At 44.5% G+C, this 21,997-nt stretch overlaps 1 protein-coding gene across 5 annotated transcripts; it reads right to left on the bottom strand.

Moving 5' to 3' along the window:
* Positions 1-13,110: 13,110 nt before the first annotated feature.
* On the bottom strand, positions 13,111-21,972 carry ZBTB18 (zinc finger and BTB domain containing 18). 5 transcript variants are annotated; one of them, XM_025430560.3, is made up of 3 exons: positions 21,837-21,853; positions 19,321-19,404; positions 13,111-16,917 (listed from the first exon to the last, which is right to left on the bottom strand). In XM_025430560.3, exons 2-3 carry the CDS (start codon positions 19,331-19,333, stop codon positions 15,335-15,337), a joined length of 1,596 nt encoding a protein of 531 aa, XP_025286345.1. In that variant the 5' UTR covers positions 19,334-19,404; positions 21,837-21,853; the 3' UTR covers positions 13,111-15,334. The 5 variants fall into 5 exon arrangements, with proteins under 5 accessions (XP_025286345.1, XP_025286344.1, XP_025286346.1 ...); XM_025430559.3 differs by lacking the exon at positions 21,837-21,853 and adding an exon at positions 20,638-21,025; XM_025430561.3 differs by lacking the exon at positions 19,321-19,404 and having other exon boundaries at positions 21,837-21,972.
* Positions 21,973-21,997: the final 25 nt, after the last annotated feature.

Genomic DNA, 21,997 nt, shown 5'->3' with positions numbered 1-21,997 from the left:
AGCTGCCTCTCGGGAGGCACCCAGGAGGGGGCAAAGCCCAACCAAGGCTGGAAAAGAGGAACATCCAGGAAAAGAGCCTCCAAAGTTCCCCAAATGCAGGTCACAATAACATGGGGTGGGGAGGGAGTAACAGTGAAATCCCAGTACCTAGCAAAAAAATACTCATATTTGTTTTCTTTACAGTTTGAGACACCCTGACTCAAGGACCCTCATGCTTCTCCACCTTTGCCTTAAAGACCTGAGTCTAACCAGGAGCTTCCTTCACACTGAGCATTTTACGCCTTCAGCAACAGGGTGGTGAGGAGCAAGGAAGGTCTCTTCTTCCTCCAGGCAGGCAAGTGCATGTCCCAGCTGTGACGCTGGAGTCACCTGGGAGGCTTAGCACCGCTGAGTTAGTAGGTGACCCCCTGGCTCATTAGCCAACACTGGCCTTCCCCGTCCCTCCCAGTTCTGGACTAACAGACTCCTGTGTCCCCGCACAGAGGACACACATGTCTTGCCTGCTAAATATGCTCTTCATTGCAGTGTCCTTCCTAGGTCCTAAATGAGGAGAAAGGAAGCGTCTTTTCCATTCACTGTGCTCTGTTGTCTGATCTCCATCAAATTGTTGAAAAATAAGGTCGGCCTTGAATTCCATGGGCTCACTGAGATTTCACAGAATCCTTACCTGGCTCCAAGATCATCAAACGATAGGGAATTTCAGGGAGATCAGATGAACTAAGTTAAATGAAAACTAATTAATATTTTATACTTTAGAAAATAAACGTTATTCTGCTTAACTATTTGGCCACAGATTAGAGATTAGTAACTGCTGTTGAACCACAAAGAACAATACATTATTCTAACTTCCAGATAAATAATATTTGTTCATAGTTTCCCTTTGATTTCGGTAGAGAAATGCAGTGGGACCCTACTGTCCCCACTGTCCCTTCAGCACTGGCCTCATCCCCGCCCCCCTGGAGACCATGCCCCTGCCTCTCCCCCTACTGGGTGGAGTCCCCCCGCTGCTCCCCCACAGAGTGGGGTCTCCCTTCATGGTGCAGGGGTGGAGTCCTACCTCGGGGACCTCAGGCCTTGCGCTTGGCACGCCTATTGGTTGAGAGGTGGGTGCCCGGATCCAAACAGGCCAACCAGAACCCTCCCCCAGGATTTGGGAACCGTAAGTGACAAAAGGAATCTGAAGATAAAGACATGGAAATGCAGAAGCAGTTGGCAGCCCGTACCACCATGTGGACTGAGGGACGGTAAATGCCAATCAGCAGAACGGGAGTCGGAGGCAGGGGGAGAACAGACCCTGACAGCCTCTGAGCTCCTAACTCCAGCCGCTCCCAAGGCCTCCCGTATTGCTCTCTCGGATTCCATTGAATCCAAGGAGACTTATAATAAAATTCCTTTTTGGCTTTACTAGCTTAAGATGGATTTCTATTCCTTGCAACCAAAAGAATTTTAACTAATATAAGAATGTAGGCCTATTTCGGTCTTACTTACATGCTAATCTTTAATTCAGCAACCATTTTACTTTGTAACTTCAGAATGAAAAAAATAAAAGGGAAATATTTGAGTTAGACTCTTGAACAAATTAGTCTGCAATCGTTCTCTTGGATTGTTTTTTCTCACACGACGTTCTAGTAGGGTTTTCCTCCATCCTGGGATGGACAGGATACATGCTAGAAATACGGGGAATGACTAGGTCGGTGGCCTGGATGTGAGTGGAGGAACATGGGATTTTTATGACAGTCCCTAAGAATTTGGTTTTCTTTAATTTCAGAATCTGTCTGTGAGTATGGTGTGTTTCTCTCAATGATCAACATAATTCAAGCGATCTTTGTTCTGTAGACCCATCACCAATCCCCCAGGACACTCCAAATTCCACGAACCACACCCAGGGCAATAGTCTTTGGTGTGCCCCTTCCTATGGAAGCTACTAGAATTAGCCTTTTCATATGCAAGGCCCTGTCCTGTGCTGGAAGGTGGCAGGGAGCTGTCCAACTGGGACTCTGCAAGGAGCTGAACAAGCAGAAAACCGCTTTGCAGTACTAACAGGGATGACTCCTCTGCCAGGTGTCCTCTGCACGTGTTCGCTGCTAGTTAATACGATGAGCGACAACCACGAGGGTGAGAGTGTCCCCTTCATTTTCCCAAAAGCAGGGTGCAGCGTAAACAAACCATAGACTTAGGCGGGCTCTTGCCTAACATCTCTTCAGGATCTCTCAGCTTCCTCCTATCAGAAAACAGGACCCCAGACCTGCTGGGCTTGAAGAGAGACAAAGAAGGACATCCACTTGTAAATACAGTAGACATTAAAAATCCATAGGCTAGTGGAAACATTCACCTGCCCTGCCCGTGGCCCCCTCTTATCTGAGTGAGCGTGCTTTCATGGTAACAAGGTGAAGCCCAAGTGGTGAGTTAGTCACCATCTCTATTCTAATTGGAAAATATTTTCTGATTAATCAGCCCAAGTTCAATCAGCATTAAACAGGTAAAAACAAACAAGCAAAAAACCCCAAGAATTTAGAGCTGAAAAAAAACCTCAGAGTCAATGGCCCAAGAAGTGGTTTTTTTTTTTTTTTTTTTTTTTTTTAAGATTTATTGAGAGACACATGAGAAACACAGAGAGAGAGGCAGAGACATAGCCAGAGGGAGAAGCAGGCTCCCTACAGGGAGCCCGATGCAGGACTCAATCCCAGGACCCTGGGATCACACCCTGACCCAAAGGCAGATGCTCAGCTGCTGAGCCACCCAGGCATCCCCCAAGGAGTGTATTTTAAATATGAAAGGGGTGGGAAATGCCCAGAGAGAATGAAGTCATTTGTTCAAGACTACACAGCCAGGTAGCCAAGGACTGGAGAGTAGTGTGCATGACGCCCTCTCCTAGCTCTAGGCTCTTAGAAAGAGGGGCCACGCAGAACACTTCCTGGGCCCCCCGAAACACCCGGCTAAGGGACAGACCCGCACGTGTGGAGGCTGCAGATGTCCAAGAAATCAAGGACACCAGCTCTTCTAAATTCTCCAGGGAGAAAGTTCTAAGGCGCTGGGGACCATTGTGGCAGGATTTTCAAAGGCCTGCAGCAGGAGCCCTGCTCGCAGGGACACGGTCCAGATGTCCTCATGTCCCCTCTGCAGACACAAGGCTCGCACTGCTGCAGTCCACCCCACACAGCCGCAGAGCTGCATTCAGCTCCCGATCCCCGGGCACACGTTCAAAACACACCTAGGGTCACCGCCGACCTGCCCACCTCGGGGCGGGGAAGGGGGGAGCCTGCCCCACTGCAGGGGCCCCAGGGCTCGGCCTTCTCTTCTTCCCGCCGCCTTCCTACCCTGGTCGCTGGCTGTGGCATGGCACGAGAAAACGATGAAACGGCAGGGCAAACAGAAGTCAAACTGACAACTACCCACACTCGGAAGAGGGGGCCCGATTGCTGAGCAGCTTGAGTGGGATTGTGAGAAAACCATGGGGTTTTCACAGAGCAGGTGGAGTTCAGCGCAAATCCAGAGCGGCTTGCTAATCTTTAGAGATGGCACCTTTGTTCAGTTTCAAGAAGCGCAGTTTTAGGGGCATTTTTTTTTCCCCTTGGAAAAGAGCCTGTAAAAACAATATAAATTTGTTTAAGCTCAAGATGTGAAGCAAACTGATGTCATGCCTTCTCAGCTTTCTGAGTGAGGGACGGCGGTGTCACCTGAAGCTAAGGCTCACCTGAGCAGCATCACGGATCGTCAGTGACTCCCCACTCACCCCTCCAGAGCTGAATCGGATTCTCCTTGACTCACACACACACTCACACACACACACACACACATACACACACACGTCAAGAAATAGCCGTCCTTCTTCTGGGAGGGGGGACAGTTGAACAATGGACGTGGCCAGGCCGAGGGGACTGGGCAGCTGGATCACTGGGAAGGATACGGAGATTTCTCTAGGTGGAGGGCTCCTCGATCCCGGTTATCTCACTCACGGTGTCTGCTGTACGTGTCAGCTGCTACCTGAACAGAGGTGGCAGATCCAGAGAAGCTGGCTAAGAGAAGAAAACTGTTCTCACTCGGGTTCTATAAATTACTCGTATTCTCACTTTGATATCAAGTACGGTATGTATTAGAGTGCATGGTTTTGGCTAGAACCAATTTGGAAGGCTGTCAAATAAAAAACAAAATAGGAAAATAAATCCGAAGTAAAATTTATGACATGATTTTCCTCCCATTACATTCCACTTAACAAATGCATATGTTTTACAATATCTTTAATAATAATTATTAAACATAGTAAAATACTTCCAAACTTGGCTCATTGCATAATTGTACTTCGAGTGAAAAAAATTATCTGAAGCCTTGTCAATATGCCACTTCCTCCTCCCCCAGCTTTTAACAGAAGCAGCCTCCAGTGGAATAATCCAAGCTGTGTTCAAGAAGTTGGCAAGTAGGTCCAATTAAATGTGGTTTTACTGTATTCTGGCGTTTGCATATCTAGTTTGCCAAGAAGTAATCTTTCACAAAAAAAAAAAAAAAAATCTGTACTGGCCCAGACACAGCCTGGATGGTGCAATGCATCACATAACTTTACCCCATGACTAAGATAATCTTTCTTTCTTAAATAGCTGTGGAAAACGTATCATACATCCATCATATTCCTATATGAATCACAAAACACCATCCCTTATGGAGCCTCTTACATTTATACATGACAAACTGAAATTCATCTTAATAGCCCTGTTTATTTTAATTATTAAACTCGAAAGGGGTTCGCTTCTAGCCACCTGAGCTCAATGTATTTATTCAGGTGTACTCCAGTCGGATTATCTGAATGGAGCTGTAAATGATCCTATTGACTATTAAATGCCACCGTGTCAAACTGCAGACCTAGGTACCTGCAGCTTAGGGAGGTGAAATGCTTCTCTCAGCTTTACAGATGAAATCTGGGGCCATTCTTTGCTGATGCTTACATGCTCCCGATCCCTTACGGAGGAGCTGACTCCCGTAGCCCCTTCCAGCTAACCAACGCTCTACGTGAACGATCAGCCGTATCCAAAGTCCAGATGGAAAGCTGTCAACAAAGAGACTCCTTCCGCTCTGCCTACTGCATGATTCATCCCTGGCATGAAGACAGGCCCGGAGATGGCCCCACCACCTTGACTCCCATAGGTGAGCCAAGAGCAGAGCACAGGTGCCCATGCCTCGGGTCAGCAGGGAGGGAGCAGGTCAGAAAATGCAGCAAAACGCACAACCTGGCCTTTGTTAGGAACCATCATGAGCTCATTAAAAACACATGCAGAAATGGTTAAACAAAATCCTCTAAACCTTTTACAAAATTGCCAGTCTATTAGAAGGACTGAGCTCACAGCAAACTCTCCTTCCCAATGTGTGCAATGGAGCAGCTAATGTCCTTTGGACTCTTGTCTATGGCACTGAGCGGCGGGGGGGCGGAGGGTGAGGGGGGACTTGTTTGTTTTTGGCTCTTGTTGTTTTTCAACTTTTTTCTAAACCAAACTCTTAAATATATCAACCCAAAGGACCATTTCACCAAACATGTCTTGTTAAAGTCACTGCCTTTTAAAATATCTATGAAAATCATAAAACAAAAAGGAAGGTTTGTGTCATTATATCAAGGGGAGAGAGGAAAAGAGAAAGAGATGTGTGGCACGAATCCTTTTGTGAAGTGGCATTGCATCAAAGCGCAAAGTGGACTCTCTGAAAGGGCTTCTCGACACCCGCTTATGCGGACAGGATGGGTCCTAAGTCTGTTTCAGGCAACAGGGACTCAAAGTTCCCTTATAAGGAACATAGCAGCTTTGCATTCATCGAGTTGTGAACTTGGACCAGGTGCATCTTCCCCTAAAGGGACCTGTTCGCTATGATACAGTATGACCAGAGTCTGTCCTTGTACCACAAATGGCTCTAACAACATGTAACGTAGTGCATCTGTGATGTGAGGCCGGAGACCGAGATGCTGTAAGCTGTGATCTGGCCTGTGCCACCCTTCCCCTGGTGAGATCGGAGGAATTCATTTAAGTCTCTGGGTAAATCACTTTCGTCTGTGTGCTTCCCTGGGGGAGCTATGCCTGTCCGCTATCATGATGTATATTAATCATGCTGTTGTTCATATTATGACACAAGTATAGACATGACCTGAAGCTTCGGGCTTGGTCCCTTCAACATTAAGGGGGGAAATATCTGTATTCAACTTAGGTTTTTGGATTAGATAATCAGAGAGTTGAAAAGGCTCTGAGAGCTCTGGCAAAGGCACCAACAGTGGGACGTGAGTTATATGAGGTTCGTGTGCGTAAATGTGTGTCCACCTACAAGCCCACCTGGGAATGTGCAATCCTTTCCGTTAGTTACCCTGGTGCTAGAACTTTTTCCGTGTTTCACGTGGCAATTGCTTTCCTCGGGGCCTGCTTAAAATGGAAATAAAGTTGAGACGGTAAGCACTCAGTGGATTAAAATCATAAAAATCCACACTGAGAAAAAAAAAAAGCCACATTGGTCAGAAGGCTTTCTGATAAAGAGCAAGTTCATCCTGGCGCAACAAATAATCACAATGGTAATAGTGAGGTCACCTCAGATGTACAGGATGCCTTGTTTCTGAGTGTGATGCTTTGCACATCTGCTTTGGCATTCCTCTAAGGAAGAAGGCGAGGTGGGTGTTACCACTTTGGTCTTGCAAACGGAGAACCAGAGGTATCAGGGCACGGTTCCTCCCGTGTCATTGGTAGACCTTCCACAACTTTCTCTTCAGGCTTCTTTTCAACAGCTGATGCTGAGAGAAGGAGGTGAGAAACATTCCAAGAACCGAGGCCAATTTTCAGATTAAGTGGAAAACTATTCAATTCTCCCACTTGGGCAGCAAATGAGTTCCGAGGCTCCTGTCTGGCTGCCACCCGGCCATGCCATCATGTTTCTTCTCTCCCTCTCGCACGGCCAGCAACAGCTCTGTCAGCCCCGCGCTCGGTAGCCTGCAAGTAGCAGTGCCTCGTTGTGGTTGAACAAATAACATGTTTTGGAAACCCAAGCAACCCTTTTTGTGGCTGGGAGCAGAGAGGGAGAGCGTGTCAGTCAGCAGAAGAATCCTGCCAGGGTTTCAGCTCTTGGGGAGCCTAAGCAGAGGGCCCGAAACTTGTCCTCCTCTGACACCAGGAGAGAGTGTTCTGCTATAACATTTTTAAAATAGTCGAGAGGATCCAAGTCAGGAAAGGAAATAGTATAACTCCAATCTTGGGTTCAGTTTGTAAATATATATAGCAGACAATGGTAAGCGCAATGATGGTAGATATATAATTACATAATGCAAATTTGATCCCTTGGGCATAACCAGAATGTTGACTTCGGATTCAGACTCCATCAGAGATGCACCCAGAGCAAGGGACTCAACCTTCGTGTGCTCCTAAAGAAAGGAAAATCTCATGTCTGAAAAGATAGATAGCCAATGGGTTGGGGAATGTATGAAATGTTTGCAAAGTCCTCGGAGCCCCTTGCCTTCCCCTGTGCCTGGCCCTGCACCTGCCTCTCCATTTCCAGGATAAATAAACTGGAAATCACTTTTGCTCTTTCCAGCTCTAAGTATTTTTTTGTGATTTGAGATTGGTCTCTGTGGAAGCCCATGTTATACGGCAATCTGTAAGGGGTGGGGGGGATATCGGCCGCACCAATATAGGTCTTCAAATAATGGAGAATAATTGGACCATGAGATTATTTTCAAATTCTGGCCGTTAGATTTCTGCAGTTTGAATAACAAAATTAATTCGTTATTTCAAGAGCAACCAGTCCAGAATGCAAATTTTAAAATTCAGGATACAGATGTAAGCTTGGAATTGTGTTGGTTTGTAATGCCTAAAAGTTCTGTTATTTTTGGAGAGAGAGAAAAAAAATTATATATATATATATATTATTAAATAAGAATAATAATATGAGGATTGATTGCCTTTGAGGGCGTTACTTGACTGACTTTTAAATAGAAACACTTCAATCATTAAAATCTTTCCATGCTGGTCAAGCCTACAGACTGCCTGTATTTTGACTCAAGTATTATTTTTACTGCAAGATAAGCACCTTTACAAAGCAAGTTGAACAAACGATGACAAACCCTCCCTCCCTCCCCCTTTTGCACATAAGTGATTCTAGTACCGCTCTGAGGCATCCCTCAAGTAAAATAACATATAAATAGAATGTGAGAAATCACCACATTTTCTAGACTCCACACTTAGTATGAAAAACAAAACTTCACTGTGCCCCAGCATACCCTCTACTTTTGTCTCCTCTTCACTTAAAGATTTCATCCTGTTCCATGTCATTTGTTGTAATAATTCCCCTGAAATAGGAAGTGGCCCCTTCATCCACATGCTCCAGCCTCCCCTCCCTGGAGATGCGTCCTTTGCTGGCGCAGACTGGCAAGTAGGGCCAATCTCAAATGTGGTTTTCATTTCAAGATTGTTGCCATTACTTCAAAATGGTAGAAATTCAGACACGAAACCAACTTGGTTGGAAGATGCATCGGTGCAAGGGTGTCAAAATCACCCCTTGCGTAAAATGTGCTCTTCTATTATTGATAAGAGGCCATGGGGGGAATGGAGAGCAGACTATGTAAAGTATGAATTATAGTTTGTGTCTCAACAGAAATAAGAACCTGAAGGGATATTCCACGTGCCCCCCTACCTTCACTTTCTTTTGGTTTATTCAGTTGCAAAATCTTAGGGATTTTGAAATCACAAACAAATGCTACACTAAGGGATTATGTATAATATCTAGACTTTGAATGTAAACTTGCACCATTCCTACACACACACACACCGCCCCGGGCCCATCCTTAAGAGGCTCTCTCTCTCTCAAAGGCAGTTAGTTATGGAAACAACTTTATAAATTTGCTCTTCTTGGGATATGGTTCTGGGCTCAGATTTCTTCAACTTGATGAGGACTTTAAATGACAGAGAAACAGTTTTAAAATAGAGGAAACAGATTTTTTTTTTTACACTACGGACAAATAAATGGCACTGACTTCTATGGCTATGGCTCACAAGCAATACATACTTCTCTTAAGTGTTTTAATTATCCGTTATTAGACCATTGTGCTTTTCTGAAAATTGTCCACATAGACATCCTTAGGAAGCATTGTTGTCTCTCTAGTAAACATGAAACAAGCATTTCAGTACTACCAAACAGCTTGTTCATAGAATACATTTCCAAAGAGATGGTCTACAGAAAAGATAGAGGTATATTTTTAGTCTGCTTTTAAAAACAAAGGTAAGAGACTCACATGAAAAGCCTACATGTTCTTCCTTTGACCAAAGATCATTTCAGAGCATTAGCCATACAAAAATGTATCTTTACTAATCTTCTCAAAGGTAAAGTACACACTGCATTGAGGACGATTCTTTAAATGAAGTGAATATATCCTTATTTACAAATATTTTAAGTAATACATATATTTTAATTACATAGGTTTAAGATGCATTCTTTTAAGCCCGGTCATATATCAAAGTTAGCACCAGCCTGGCACAGCACAGAGAAATAAGCCTATGCCATTCTTTCAAGTGCAGTACTGTTCTCTGTGCATTATGTACGGAAACAACAGATTTAATCTACCCTATAAATGCTTACTAATATTTGAATACATTTTCCATGCACCACTTCCTGTTAACTACAAATATACTTCTTAAAAACTTCAATATTTAGGCCAATATGACTTCTTAAATTCCTCGATAGCCAATATGAAACATGCAGACTGACATTTAATACAAACGACTTGATTTAATGATTAACTACAGAGATTATGACAAACTGTAAATAAGTCATTTCCGTGAATGGACTCTCTATGGGTGTCACACGGCCTCTCAAAGCCACTCTAAATATCCTCACTGAAACTGTTACTCACTAATGCGCTACATTTTAAAGCCAAATTGGGTTTTCACTCTTCTCTTGCCAAAGGAACTAGAGAGAATGCTTCCTATAGCAAAATGCAAGCTCCACTGCAAACCCATTCCTAAAGATTAGAGAGGGAGAGAGCCTGAAAATTCAAGAAAAATTTCAGTTTTCAAGAAATTGTTTTGTAAAGTACCCTGCAAGCCAAGGAAAATACCGTGCTCACATAAACCCAGCAATTGTGATCAACAGTAAACTAGCAAATGTAAAAACAGAATCAGAAAAGTTAACTGGTAAATCCATCTCTCTCTCAAAAAAAAAAAAAAAATCCGATTTCAAGTGCTTGAATATTTTAGGAAAAAGCTACTCTGTGAGCCAGAGTTATTTGGATAATTACCTGAACAATTTAGTGTAATAAGGCATTTGGGCTTAAGAGAGAAACTTTTTCAGCTACTGTTTCATTTTTATGACATCACCCTTTCTCGTTACAATGCTTTAAATTTAAAGAGTTCAGCTTCGTTAACAAACTACAAAAATTGGTAATACTCGTTAAGAGGTCAGTTTACAAAAATATCAAAAGTTTAATTTCTAAAATGTCTCTGAAAATAAATTACTATTTCTAACCTCCCAGCCCCAAGTGACATCAATAAGCTCTGATTGGTTTTGCTTAACCCTTCATGATATTAAGAAATCTAAGGAGTAGGGAGGCTGGAAACATGTTTCATTCTCGTCTAACTGAACCGACTGGAAGTCAACAGATAGGTAGTTCTACATTTTAGACCAAAGGAGCACATAGAAGATATTTTGCCACGTTTTGTAGGCAAAAGGTAGAAAAATGTTAACATAAGGGCCAAAATCTTGTCAGTGTAATAACCTTGGACTAGAGCCAAAAAGAAACTCCTAAAAGCTATTTGCTGTAAAGAGACAATAATAAAACTATTGCATTATTTTTTCAAATGGTATCATCTCTGGCATTTTAATGGCAAATGGTTGTACTGAAAACGACTGAGCTCTTCTGTCCTGGATTTCAAAATTCACACTTACTCGATTCACTGTATTTATCAGCAATTTCAAGCATTGTAACAGTCAGACAAAAACTTAGATTAAATCTAAAATTATCTGAGTTTCCTAACCAGAGGTATATAAAAGTTTCCTGGATCATATTAGAAATCCAAGAATGTTTGAAGCTTTACCGGAATGTAGTCATGCAATACAGGAAATTTTGAGATCTTAGGACTTTTTTCTGAATTCTTATCTGATACAATGGGATTTGTAAAGTCTAATTTTTGTATACTTGTGTTTCATTGCTGAAACTTGTAAGAGTCAGGGATTTTTAAGTAGCATTACTTCGTGGGTAAAAGACTCAACTGTTTTCTTTGATGACAGTTCAAAACAAAAGATTTCCTTGAAAAATTAGTATTTTGGCCATTTTATTGTGCACCATCATGTCATTTTAATACAGTGTTCACCTTTTCCTAGGCTTCCAATAACCCATTTACAGGTAATCATGACAAGTCTGTTAAAGAAAAATCTCTACTTGATTGACCTATTAATCTGATAACATAATTAACTAGAAAGGAAATCCAAAACCAGTATCCTTAACATTATATATACTTCTCGGATATTCCCTAGGGTAGAACTAGCACAATGCTGGACTCACACTGATCTAAGGCATAACTGATTATCTAAAAAAAACAGATGGTTTCAAAAGTAAATGAAATCACATAGTTAAAATACACTTAGACATCAGCCAGATGTCAAAGGGGGGGATCAATCTGAATGGTTTCCAACATGATTACATGACAAATTAATTTCCTTTTTCTTTGAAACGTAGTAAATGAACAAGTGATTCCTTCACTTCTCTTAACAAGTGTAGTGATTTGTGTACTTAATATTCCATTCGTTCTAGTTTTGCAAGGAATGTTTTAAGAAGTTATTTCTTCCAAGTCACATGTCAAAATACTATTCTTATAATCAAATCCGGCTAAGTTTAGGACAATGCTCCTCGTTTTAAATTAGATGCCAGTCAGTGAAACTAAATGATAACTCTCAACATATTCAGACAACTTTTGAGGTACTCTGACCAGTTACCACAGGAACATGAGATCCACCCTCTCCACCCTGCCCCCACCTCCAGCCCTTTTTAAAAATAAGCCTGTTTTAACTGCTGAAGAAATAATTTCGTGGAGCCCTTTCACGTGAAACAACGTTTGGTTGGTTAAAACCAAGTGTGAGCTCCATGTGATAGAAATCCTGCTTGGACAACAACAGAAAAGGAAACACAGGGATTCCAAATAGTAAATTATTGATGGTGCTCTATGATAAAAAAAAAAAAATCTTTTGAGATTCCCATCCCCAGCCACCCGGGAGCTTATGAGTGTATTTTGAAGCCCTGGACCTCATTTCCCACTTCTTCTACAGAAGCTAAGAATGTTCACATTACTATTGGCCACGTAATATGAATGTATTTTGTTTGACGGTAGTCATGTAAAAGCGTATCTTTTAAGGCTGGAAGTCATGGGGCAGATGAGCATCAGGATTTTACAAAAGCGCACACACTGTCCAGCACATGTGTGTTCTGTCAATTCTGTCAGTCGGCAGCGTTTCTCACCCTGACACACCCAAGGAGCCCATCATTTAGTCTGGATGATAGCATTAGGGTCCAGGAGTCCTTGAGATTGCATTTGCAAAGTAAAACTTTGTGAGAGTTACAAGTTGGGAACTTCTGAGCTCTCCCAGCAATGGAAAGGATGCATACAGCCAATCTTCAACAATCGAATGCCTGCTAATTTGATTGCCTAGAATTCCAGTCATTAGCCAAGCAATCTTCCGAATTAAGACATCCGGTCTCCTTCAATCTTCCACTTACACCAGAACACAGAATAGGTCTGACCGGTCAACTTAGGACAAAATTACCCATGAAAATGACTTGGGGTGTACATATGAGGAGCTGGTGGCACAGCGTATTAGGGAAAACCCCCACTGCCACCTGAAGTTCTGGAGGTTCATGAGTTTCTAGGGAATGAATGATCTTAACATTCTTGATCTAGGTGCTAGAAAATGGGTCACATTTTTAAAATGTGCGTTAGTATCTTAAATGACTGAGAGCCAAAATGTTTGCACATTTCCACCGGAGTGAGTTAAGGCATCCTAATAATTTCATAAGCCCGGGACAGGATGGATATTGAAAATAACGACGCCCGGTACAATGCGTACTGAAGATCCATGTAGTCCATAATCACAATGAAAATAACACACACGAGGTTCTCAGTTCATATAATTTATTGCAGTTAGCACACAGTTTAAAAATTCACCAACACACCAATAGTACAAAACTAAACAGCATTATAAGTTATTCCCCCCTCAGGAAAATAAAACATACTATGATTGTCAAAGCTAGATGTCAGTCTAAGGTTTAGAACAAAGGAAGAATGTGAAACTAATAAAAGGAAAAAGCAATCACTCACAATGACCACAAAAAAGAAAATCCAAAAGAAAGTCCGTTTTCTCAGACATTGATTGTCTCTTCTAAATTAATAAAAATTATTTTAACATAAACTGTATTTAAAAAAAAAAAACTAAAAACTCTTCAAGTAACTAAAAATAATGCTCCAAGGCCATTTTCACAGCTTTTTTTGTTTGTTTGTTTGCTTTAAATGCCATTACAGCCAAATTAACACACATTTGACCAAATATTTCCAAAACAGTCCAGCAACACACAATGGAGTTTTCCATTCAGTATCTTAAGCACAAAAATAGGCTATGTTTACAGTAGTTAAGGCGATCAAATTTTAAACAAAAGCAATTAAAAAAAAAAAAAGGGAAAAACAGCAAACGTTTTCCATGCTACTCCCATAGACCTTATTTGTAAGTGCAAGACAGGAAAACAAACACTGTGCAAAATGCTTTTGCCCTGCGTGTTGGTCATGAAAACCACACGTTGGGCTGCAGCCTCTGCTGCCCCGATACACAGAGTCCACTAACCCCCTTCCCCACCTAACCCACGTCAATCAAGGCAGTCCAGTCCTTTCAGCCCGGGGCTTTTTCAGTCCATAGAATCTTTTCATGAGTTTGGGGGGGGGGGGATTGAAGGGGAGGGAGAGAGGGAGGGAGGGAGGGAGGGAGGGTGGGTGGGTGAGGGAGAAGGAAGAAAAAGAGAAGGGGAGCCCCCAAAAAAAATCCCAAAAAAAAAAAAAAAAAAGAGAGAGAATGACCTATTGTCAATTTGTGCAGTAGTTACTCTAAAAATGCTCAACTGGGTAAATGTGTACACCTAAACTTTTGAGCTGGCATGGGTTTTGTGCAATTAGAAGTTTGTTATAAATGCACACTGCACATGCAAATCTTTAAGCCGTTTGTAAACATTTATATTTTCCTTGTTATGTAGCGAAGTTATCAATTTGCAGCTTAAGTTTTTATTCAGCTTAACAGTTTCAACTTAAGGACAGTGGGAAAGTCAATTTAAATTATATAAAATAAAAATAAAAACAGTGCATTTACGTTCTTCATAACACCAGTTTTTTTCCCCAAACGGTGCTATTTTTTTTCTAAGGAAATTAAATAATTTTAAACTCACTCGTTAAAGTTATACAATGCAAACAAAGACAAAAAATATATTGAAACTCATGCATTTCTGTAGCGTTAATATTTACTTTTCAAGACTCAACTAAGAGCATCAACACAACCTGTCAAGTTCTTTGACACCCCCCCCAGCCCGTGTAATCAGTTACAGTATACAAGAACAGTAATTCACATTTTTCAACACACAGTTCAACACTGCTGAAGCTGCAATATCCTTTTTCATCCCAAGCAAACCTTCACAAAGACAGCGTCCCAGTGATCCCAGTGTACTTTCAGAATTTCTCTCATTGGGAACCGTCAGAAAACCAGAAGTTGCCACAGAAAGTTTTAAGTCAACTGCTTGTTTAAAAATAGATAATCCAGCATTTCAGAAATTTTCCATTTGGGTCTAAAAGCATTCAGGTTTCCAACAGCCAGAAAAGATTCATGCAATTTGTGACATATAAAGAGGCTAAGAAAACTGGAGGGAATTTCTACTCTGAAAAGGAAAAAACAAAAACCCAAACAAAACCAAAACAAAACAAAAACACAAAACCAAAACAAAGTGGAAAAAGAGAGAGAGAGAGAGAGAGAGAGAGAGAGCGCTCAGAAGACAATGCAGTGTCGACAAAATTAAGCCCTGTGAAAGCATCTTGTGATAGGACGAGTTGTTTCCAAGGTTCTTATTGGCTTCCTTCCCCTACCCCCTCGAAAGAAAAAGCCCTCTCTAGTCTCCGACTTGCTCGAAAGTCTCTTTTACCAGAATGCTAAATTAGTGAGAGTCTCATGCTACTCTAAAGTGCAAAACCGAGTTAACACCCCGACGTTTTAGTTCCAGGAAACAAGGCTGCTTTTAGACCGTACCACAACTAGATAGAGATCTATGTATATATATGTATATATATATATTATTTATATATATATAAAATTATTTCCAGAGTTCTTGAGAGCTATCTTCTAAGGTCCAGTCTCTGACAGTGGGCAAGCTCAGGGCTTCGCTTTTGACAGACAAGGAGTTCACCAACTCACAGTGGAACTTGCGGATGTGTCTGTACAGGTCCCCGGACTGCGTGAACCTGCGCTCGCACCACTTGCAGGCGTGCGGCTTCTCGCGCGTGTGCACCACGGCGTGGCGGCTCAGGTTGTGCGAGTACTGGAAGCTCTTGCCGCACTGCGTGCACGTGTAGGGCTTCTCACCCGAGTGAGTCCTCTCGTGGCGCTTGAGCGTGTACATGCACGAGAAAGTCTTGCCACACAGCGAGCAGGTGGGCACGTTGACGTCGGCGGCCGGCTTGCTGCGTAGCCCGTCCTGCTCGCGGAAGTGCGTGCTCAGGTGGATCTGCAGGATGTGTGGGCTGGGGAAGACCTTGTTGCACAGCGGGCACATGAAGATCTGGCCGGCCGGGCTCAGGATGTTGGACACGTAGGGCAGCAGGCTGCTCTCCATGCCGCCCTCCACCGGGCCGCGCTCAGCGTCCGGGGTCATCATCTCGTCGTCGCTGGCTTTGTCGTCGCGCTCGAGCTCCCTCAAGACCGAGTCCTCCCTCAGCGGAGCCAGGTGGGCCGGCTCATACTGTACCCTGGCGTTAGTGCTCACACTCTCTTTCACAGCGCTATGTTCCATGTCATAGTCATTAGTGCCAACCTCGCTCTCCTCACAGGAAGCCTCTTTCTCCACCTTCACCTGCACCAGGTTGCTTCTCAGCACGTCCTGTGAAGAGAAATAAGAGCTGTTCAGATTTTCAACTCCCGAAAGGCTGGACTTGACAGACAGGTCCAGCACACAGTCAACATCTGCCGAATCCCTCACGGAGGTGACAGACCTCTGGGACAAAGACTCTGTGGAGCTGCAGGGGCTGGCGACTGTTTTTCCAGCTGCTGTGGCGTGTGGCTCGGCCTCCCCGCCTGCCGGGGGGATGCCTGCCGAGTCGGAGGGCAAGCGCATCCACATGTTCCCGGGCTCGGCCGCCAAGTCCCTTTTGCTGGGCAGGAGGTTCAGTTTTTCGTCTTCGCCCTCGTCCTCGTCGCTGGGCAGATCGCCGGCCATGTGGCTGCTGCCGTCCGAGAGGCTCTCAACTTTGTCCGAGCAACTGGAGGCATCTTCCTCCTTCTTGGTGCTGTCTGCCTCCGTGGTGGCTTTCTCTTTCAGCTTCTTTTTGCACACTTTGACAATGTCATACATGTGGAGATAACTGGCAGCTGCTAGCACGTCTTCAATGGGCAAGTCTTTGAACTGGAGTTTCCCTTCATACATGAATTCAAGCAGGAGAGCGAAAGCCGGGGCTGTAACAATGTCGCTGTTCAGATGAACAATGTCTCTTTTGTCCAGCTGGTCCTTGTAAAAGAGGTGGAAATACATGCTGCATGAAGCCAGTACAGCTCGGTGCGCGCGGAACTGGGCATCTCCCACCAGAACAGTGCAGTCACAAAGGAAGCCCTGATGCCTCTGCTCGCTCAGACACTGCAGCAAATGTCTACTGTGGTCTGGAAACTCCATACTGTCTTCATAACCTGGGGAGAGAGAGAGTTCTCATGAGAGCCTGCTCAGGAACAACTTTCCAGTGCTTTAGCCCCGTGCAAAAAAAAAAAAAAAAAAAAAGATAGTGACAGTGATTCGGCTCTGGCCGCCCGAGGTACCAGTCCCTGAATTTTAATCAGGCTCTGACCCGGGGACTACCAGATGACTCGCACAAAACCTAAACGTGAGAAGGGGGAAAGAAAAAATAAAGTGCACTTTTCAAACTTGCTCGTCCCAGCCCAACAGTCCCTGACGCATCTTCACCTTCCTGGAACTTTCAGGCAAGTTTTAAAAGTCTTAATTTCAGTGCAGTCTCTCACCGAGATTAAGAATTGAGATCTCTTTCAGAAGAAGTGAACCTACTCATCAAATCATGTCCCACAAAACCTACAAAACAGCTTTAATTTCAAAGGGAACAGCACATAGAACAGACAAAGAAAAGTCCCAAACACATTCTATAAGATTCACAAAAACTTGTTTGACCGTCCTTTTTATTTTATTACTTTGGATACATGACTGCACTTAGAAAGCACAATTTTAACACACACACTGGCTGAATCAAGGAGGAAAAAAATGAAATCGCATAATTAGCCCAGAAATTAGCAAACAACTCACTTTTAAAGTCAGAGTGTTACAACAACAAAAGCCCTGTGTATAAAAACAGATGTTAATGCCTTAGGATTTGCAGGTAGAGCACACATGTACGAGATCAGAAAGAGCTACACCAACAGATGGAAAAGATCATCTTTACTATGAACAAATCCAAATATTTTTTAAATGAATTGAGGGAAAAAAACAGTAACATTTCTTTGTAAAATCTGTATATCCAGAATATTAGGAACCAGAAGGGCTTCTCTTAACTCTGCAAATTCTCATCTAAACTTTGATCCGGTGCAAAGCAAATGAATTCCATACTGAAATTATTTCAAACTTTTAAATGAAGGCATATCGTATTCAAATGAAACTCAAAAGCTGTACAGGTTCAACACCCCCCTCCCCCCCCAAAAAAAAGCCTTGCAAGAAAAAGAGAAACTATTTTTTTTTTCTGACTCTGCCTTACCTCATTCAACAGAAAATACTTTGTTTCAATAAAACTTGATATATTTTGTTTTCCCACTAGCTTCTATTCTTTCAAATCTGCATTGCTGCCCTTGTTTTCTGGTGAAGGAGGGTGAAATGGAGGGAGAGGAAAGGAGAAGATGTACAAAGGGTCAAAATTCAACTCCTTAAAAAAAAAAAAAAAAAAAAAAAAAATCAAGAAAACGCGACTTCCCCTTTCCTGTGACCAGAAGCGAGGTTCCACACCAACCATCTCAGAGAGTGCATTTGGGGAACGGACACACAGCAATTTAATATTCCAGAAATTACCTCCCTTTCTCTCCACTTTGTCCAAGATGGACTAAACTTTCATCCTAGCCCCCAAATACCTTCCGCACGATGCCACCGCTAGAATAAACCAAGATTTACAATACAATCACTTTAAGTGCCCCACAGCTAACATCAATCCTAATCCTTGAGAGGGCTAAAAATAAAGATTGGAGGGCAGCTCACAAGGTAGCCGTGATCAAATTAGGAGGCTGGGAGGACAGAGAGGGCCGAAGAAGGAAGCTTATAAACATCTGATCCAGCTGACTGTGGCCATATGGCAGCTGCTGCCCAGATAAAGAGATTAAGAATAGAGGAGTGCGATTACAGCTGTCTGGCCAATTCAGGCAGCTCAAATCTACAAGTTCTAAATTAGTCGCTAACACAAAAACTCCTGCAAATAATTATTGTTATGCTGAAATAAAAGCTCTCTTAAATATATATTTGAAAGAGAAATGAGGAAACCAGTCAAACTATTCTCCTGGGGACAAAAGTTTTTTTTTTCCCCCTTTTTAAAAAACCTTCGGTTTCAAAAGCACTACAGCTGTATGTTTCAGCAGTGCTGCTGAATGTTTTGAAGAATAAAGTTTCACAGTGGAATTAATTACACAACAATCTAGCTTCTTAGCTAGAATAATCTTCTCATATAAGTTTGAATGCTGGATTCCAGACAGTTTACTATTTCTCTCCCCCCTCTACCCCAGAAGCAAAAGGAATCTAAATAGCAGTGAACAACAACAAAAAGCATTTTAATCCCAAGTGATCTCAAAAAGCAACATCTCAAAGCCTTTCTTAACATTTCAAAACTTGAAATATTTCTGTGTATTAAAGTTATTTACTTGCTCGAGCAAAAGGGATAAAAATTAAAACTACACAAGCCCAAGACTTTCAACTCCAATAAGATGTTCATTTAATACTCGGTTTCATATATTATTCCTAAACTGGGTTAGAAAAGTAATGTGATTTTTTTAATTAAATCAACAAAACACCAAAACAGAAATATGCTCAATCTAATCTCTTGCTACTCCTACCTTTAGGACACATAAACCTGATTAAGTCCTTTCCTCTGGGTCTCGCTGGCTCCAGGTCTGTTACATCGGTGGAAAAAAAGCGGACTAAGAGAGACAGATGCAAAGTGGAGATGATGTTAGAGAGGAATAAGATACCTTCTCCACCACAGATCCGCACACACTAACTCCCTGTCTGTGTGTTAGAATAAAAGGCTGAGGGATGGCAGGCTGTCAGCTGCTCTGACATCATGTTCAGATGGAAATGCTACCTCCAGCTGTGCTCCTTTTAATGCCATATGCTACTCCTCTACACTCCTGCCACCAGCTTTTTCTTAGGAGAACTTTTCTCTTCTGTTAGTATAAACAAAATACTTCAAAGTCTCCCTTTTTTTCCAAACTTTCTAACAGAAAGAAATTGAAAAACTCAGCATATGGAGTTCTACTGTATTTATGGAATAGCAACACTTCTGTCTTAAGTTGGTGGACTGGCTCACATACTGACAGCACACTCAAGCCACGGTGCTATTCAGGAAATCCAGATTCACTTTTATTCAACTCCAACGTTTAGTTTCAAAGGCAGCTTAGGGATATTTTTAAACCAACCCAATTGACATCTCCAGTCCCATTTCAACATTATTACGGTACTTTCATTTTTTTTTTTTTTCCTGCCAAGATAATGGCATACATGTCTCAATGCTGGGAGACTATACAGAACTATTACTACAGCCGGGTTCACCTTATTATTTCCCTCTTAATTTTAACTATTTGTGTCCTACAACCTACTCAATAAAATTTCTACATTGCCACTACATGCAAATTTCAACTCTCACTATCAACAAGGTGAAACTGCACTTTCTGAAATCCTGGAAAGTACTTCAGTTCAATGAGACAAATTAATAAACTGATACAACCTGCTACGGCCGCTTAAAATGAACACTGCACCTGCATATCTGATCTGACTCTCCGCTCAGGGGAGAAAAAAAAAATAAAAAAAAAAAAAAAGCAGAACTTTGTCTTCCCCTTGATCTGTGTCCCATAACAATCTTTTTTTGGGTCACTCTGTGATGTTTCGTGATCACAAGAAAACCTTTCAGCTTTCAGTAAGAAGGGGGGGGGGCAAGTCTAGTAAGTTTGGGAACTTTTCAGCTCGACTTTGTGGGTCTTTTTCTAATGGCTGATGAAATCATAACGTAACCCGGGCTGGGCTGCCCCGTGCCCTGCAAGGTGCTGCGACATCTGTGAATGTCAAAGCCATCCCCACGGGCTCGGGAGGGCGAGGCGCAGCGCAGGCCCGAGGCGCGAGCGTCGCAGCCCTGCTGGTCACCGCCCGGTCCTCACCCGAACACCGCGGCACAGTTAACCAGTAACAAACACCGGCGTCTCCGTCCAGTCTCCCTCGCTCTGCCAAAGTCACAGACCGAACTTTCTCTAACTTCGCGGTGAATGACAGGATGACGAACGCCTATTGCGGGAGGCACTCTTCGGGAGCCACATTCCTTCCCAGCCACACAACCTATTCTCCACAAATGCCCTCGCCCCATTCCAACGTATCAGACATTAATCACCCCATTTACCCGGTGGGGTGGGGGGTGAGTGACAGTTTAATGAGTCCCAAGCACCGCAATGGGCCAGCGACTCCCACCCCACAAATCAACCCCTTCGCAGTCCTGCTACCGCGGGGTCCAGGGACGGACTGTGAGGCTGGGCTTCTGTTTCTCCCGAGGGGTGGGGGCGAGGGTGCGGAGTGGGGCCGGGGGTGGGGTGGGTAAGAAATGCAAATCTCCACGTAGTTCGCCGTGCATAAAACACACGGGGAAAGAGGAAGGTTAAACCACAGGGAAGGAGGTGGAGGGCGGAGAGCCGGTGCAGCAGGAAAACACCTTCCACAGCAGACGAGAAAACAGACCCGGGTCACGGCAACAACAAAAGAAAAGTCGTAAGAAGCAGCCCGCGGGAGGAGGGTGGCTGCTACCGCTTCCCCGACGCCGCGGCGCGCGAGCCCCCGGGGCCTCCCGGCAACTGCACCAGCCCGGGAGGGGCCCCTCCCCCGCCGGCCCCCTCCCCCCCGGGCGCCACTGCAGCTGCACCGGTCCCCGGAGCCGCGGCCGTCCCGGGCGCCGCTGCAGCTGCGGCGGCTCCCAAGCCCCCCTCCCCCAGCCCGCCGCCCTCCGCACCCGGGAGGCGCCGCCGCAGCTGCACGGGCCGGGAGCCCGCCCCGCGCCGCAGCTGCACCGGCCGCGGGGAGGGGGGCGGGGGCGCGGCGCGGAGCCGGCGAGCCCGCACCCCGCCCGACCCCGCAGCTGCGGCGGCCCCGTCCCCGCGCCCGGCCTCCCGCAGCTGCGCCGCCCCCCGCCGCCCCAACCGCTCCGAGCACACAAACTAAACTCCACTCGCGGGGGCGCCCCCGGCCCGGCCCGGCCCGCCCTCCGCCCGCCCCGGCCCGGCCCGGGCCGCACAGCTGGCGCCCCCCGCCCGCCAGGGGGGCCGGGCGCGGAGGGGGCGCCGGGTCAGGGGCCGGGGCGGGCGCCGGCACTCACACGGAGCGGCCCTAAGTCACCGCGTCCCCGCCGCCGCCGCCGCCGCCGCCGCCGCCGCCGCCGCGTCCTCCGCCTCCTCCTCCTCTTCCTCCCGGCCGCCGCCGCCGCCGCCGCCGCCGCCGCCGCCGGACTTGGTGGGCTTCCTCCTCCTCTGGCCCCCC

The sequence above is a fragment of the Canis lupus genome, chromosome 7 (assembly GCF_003254725.2).
Source record: "Canis lupus dingo isolate Sandy chromosome 7, ASM325472v2, whole genome shotgun sequence".
NCBI lineage: Eukaryota > Metazoa > Chordata > Mammalia > Carnivora > Canidae > Canis > Canis lupus.
This window is presented reverse-complemented; position numbering and strand designations above follow the sequence as displayed.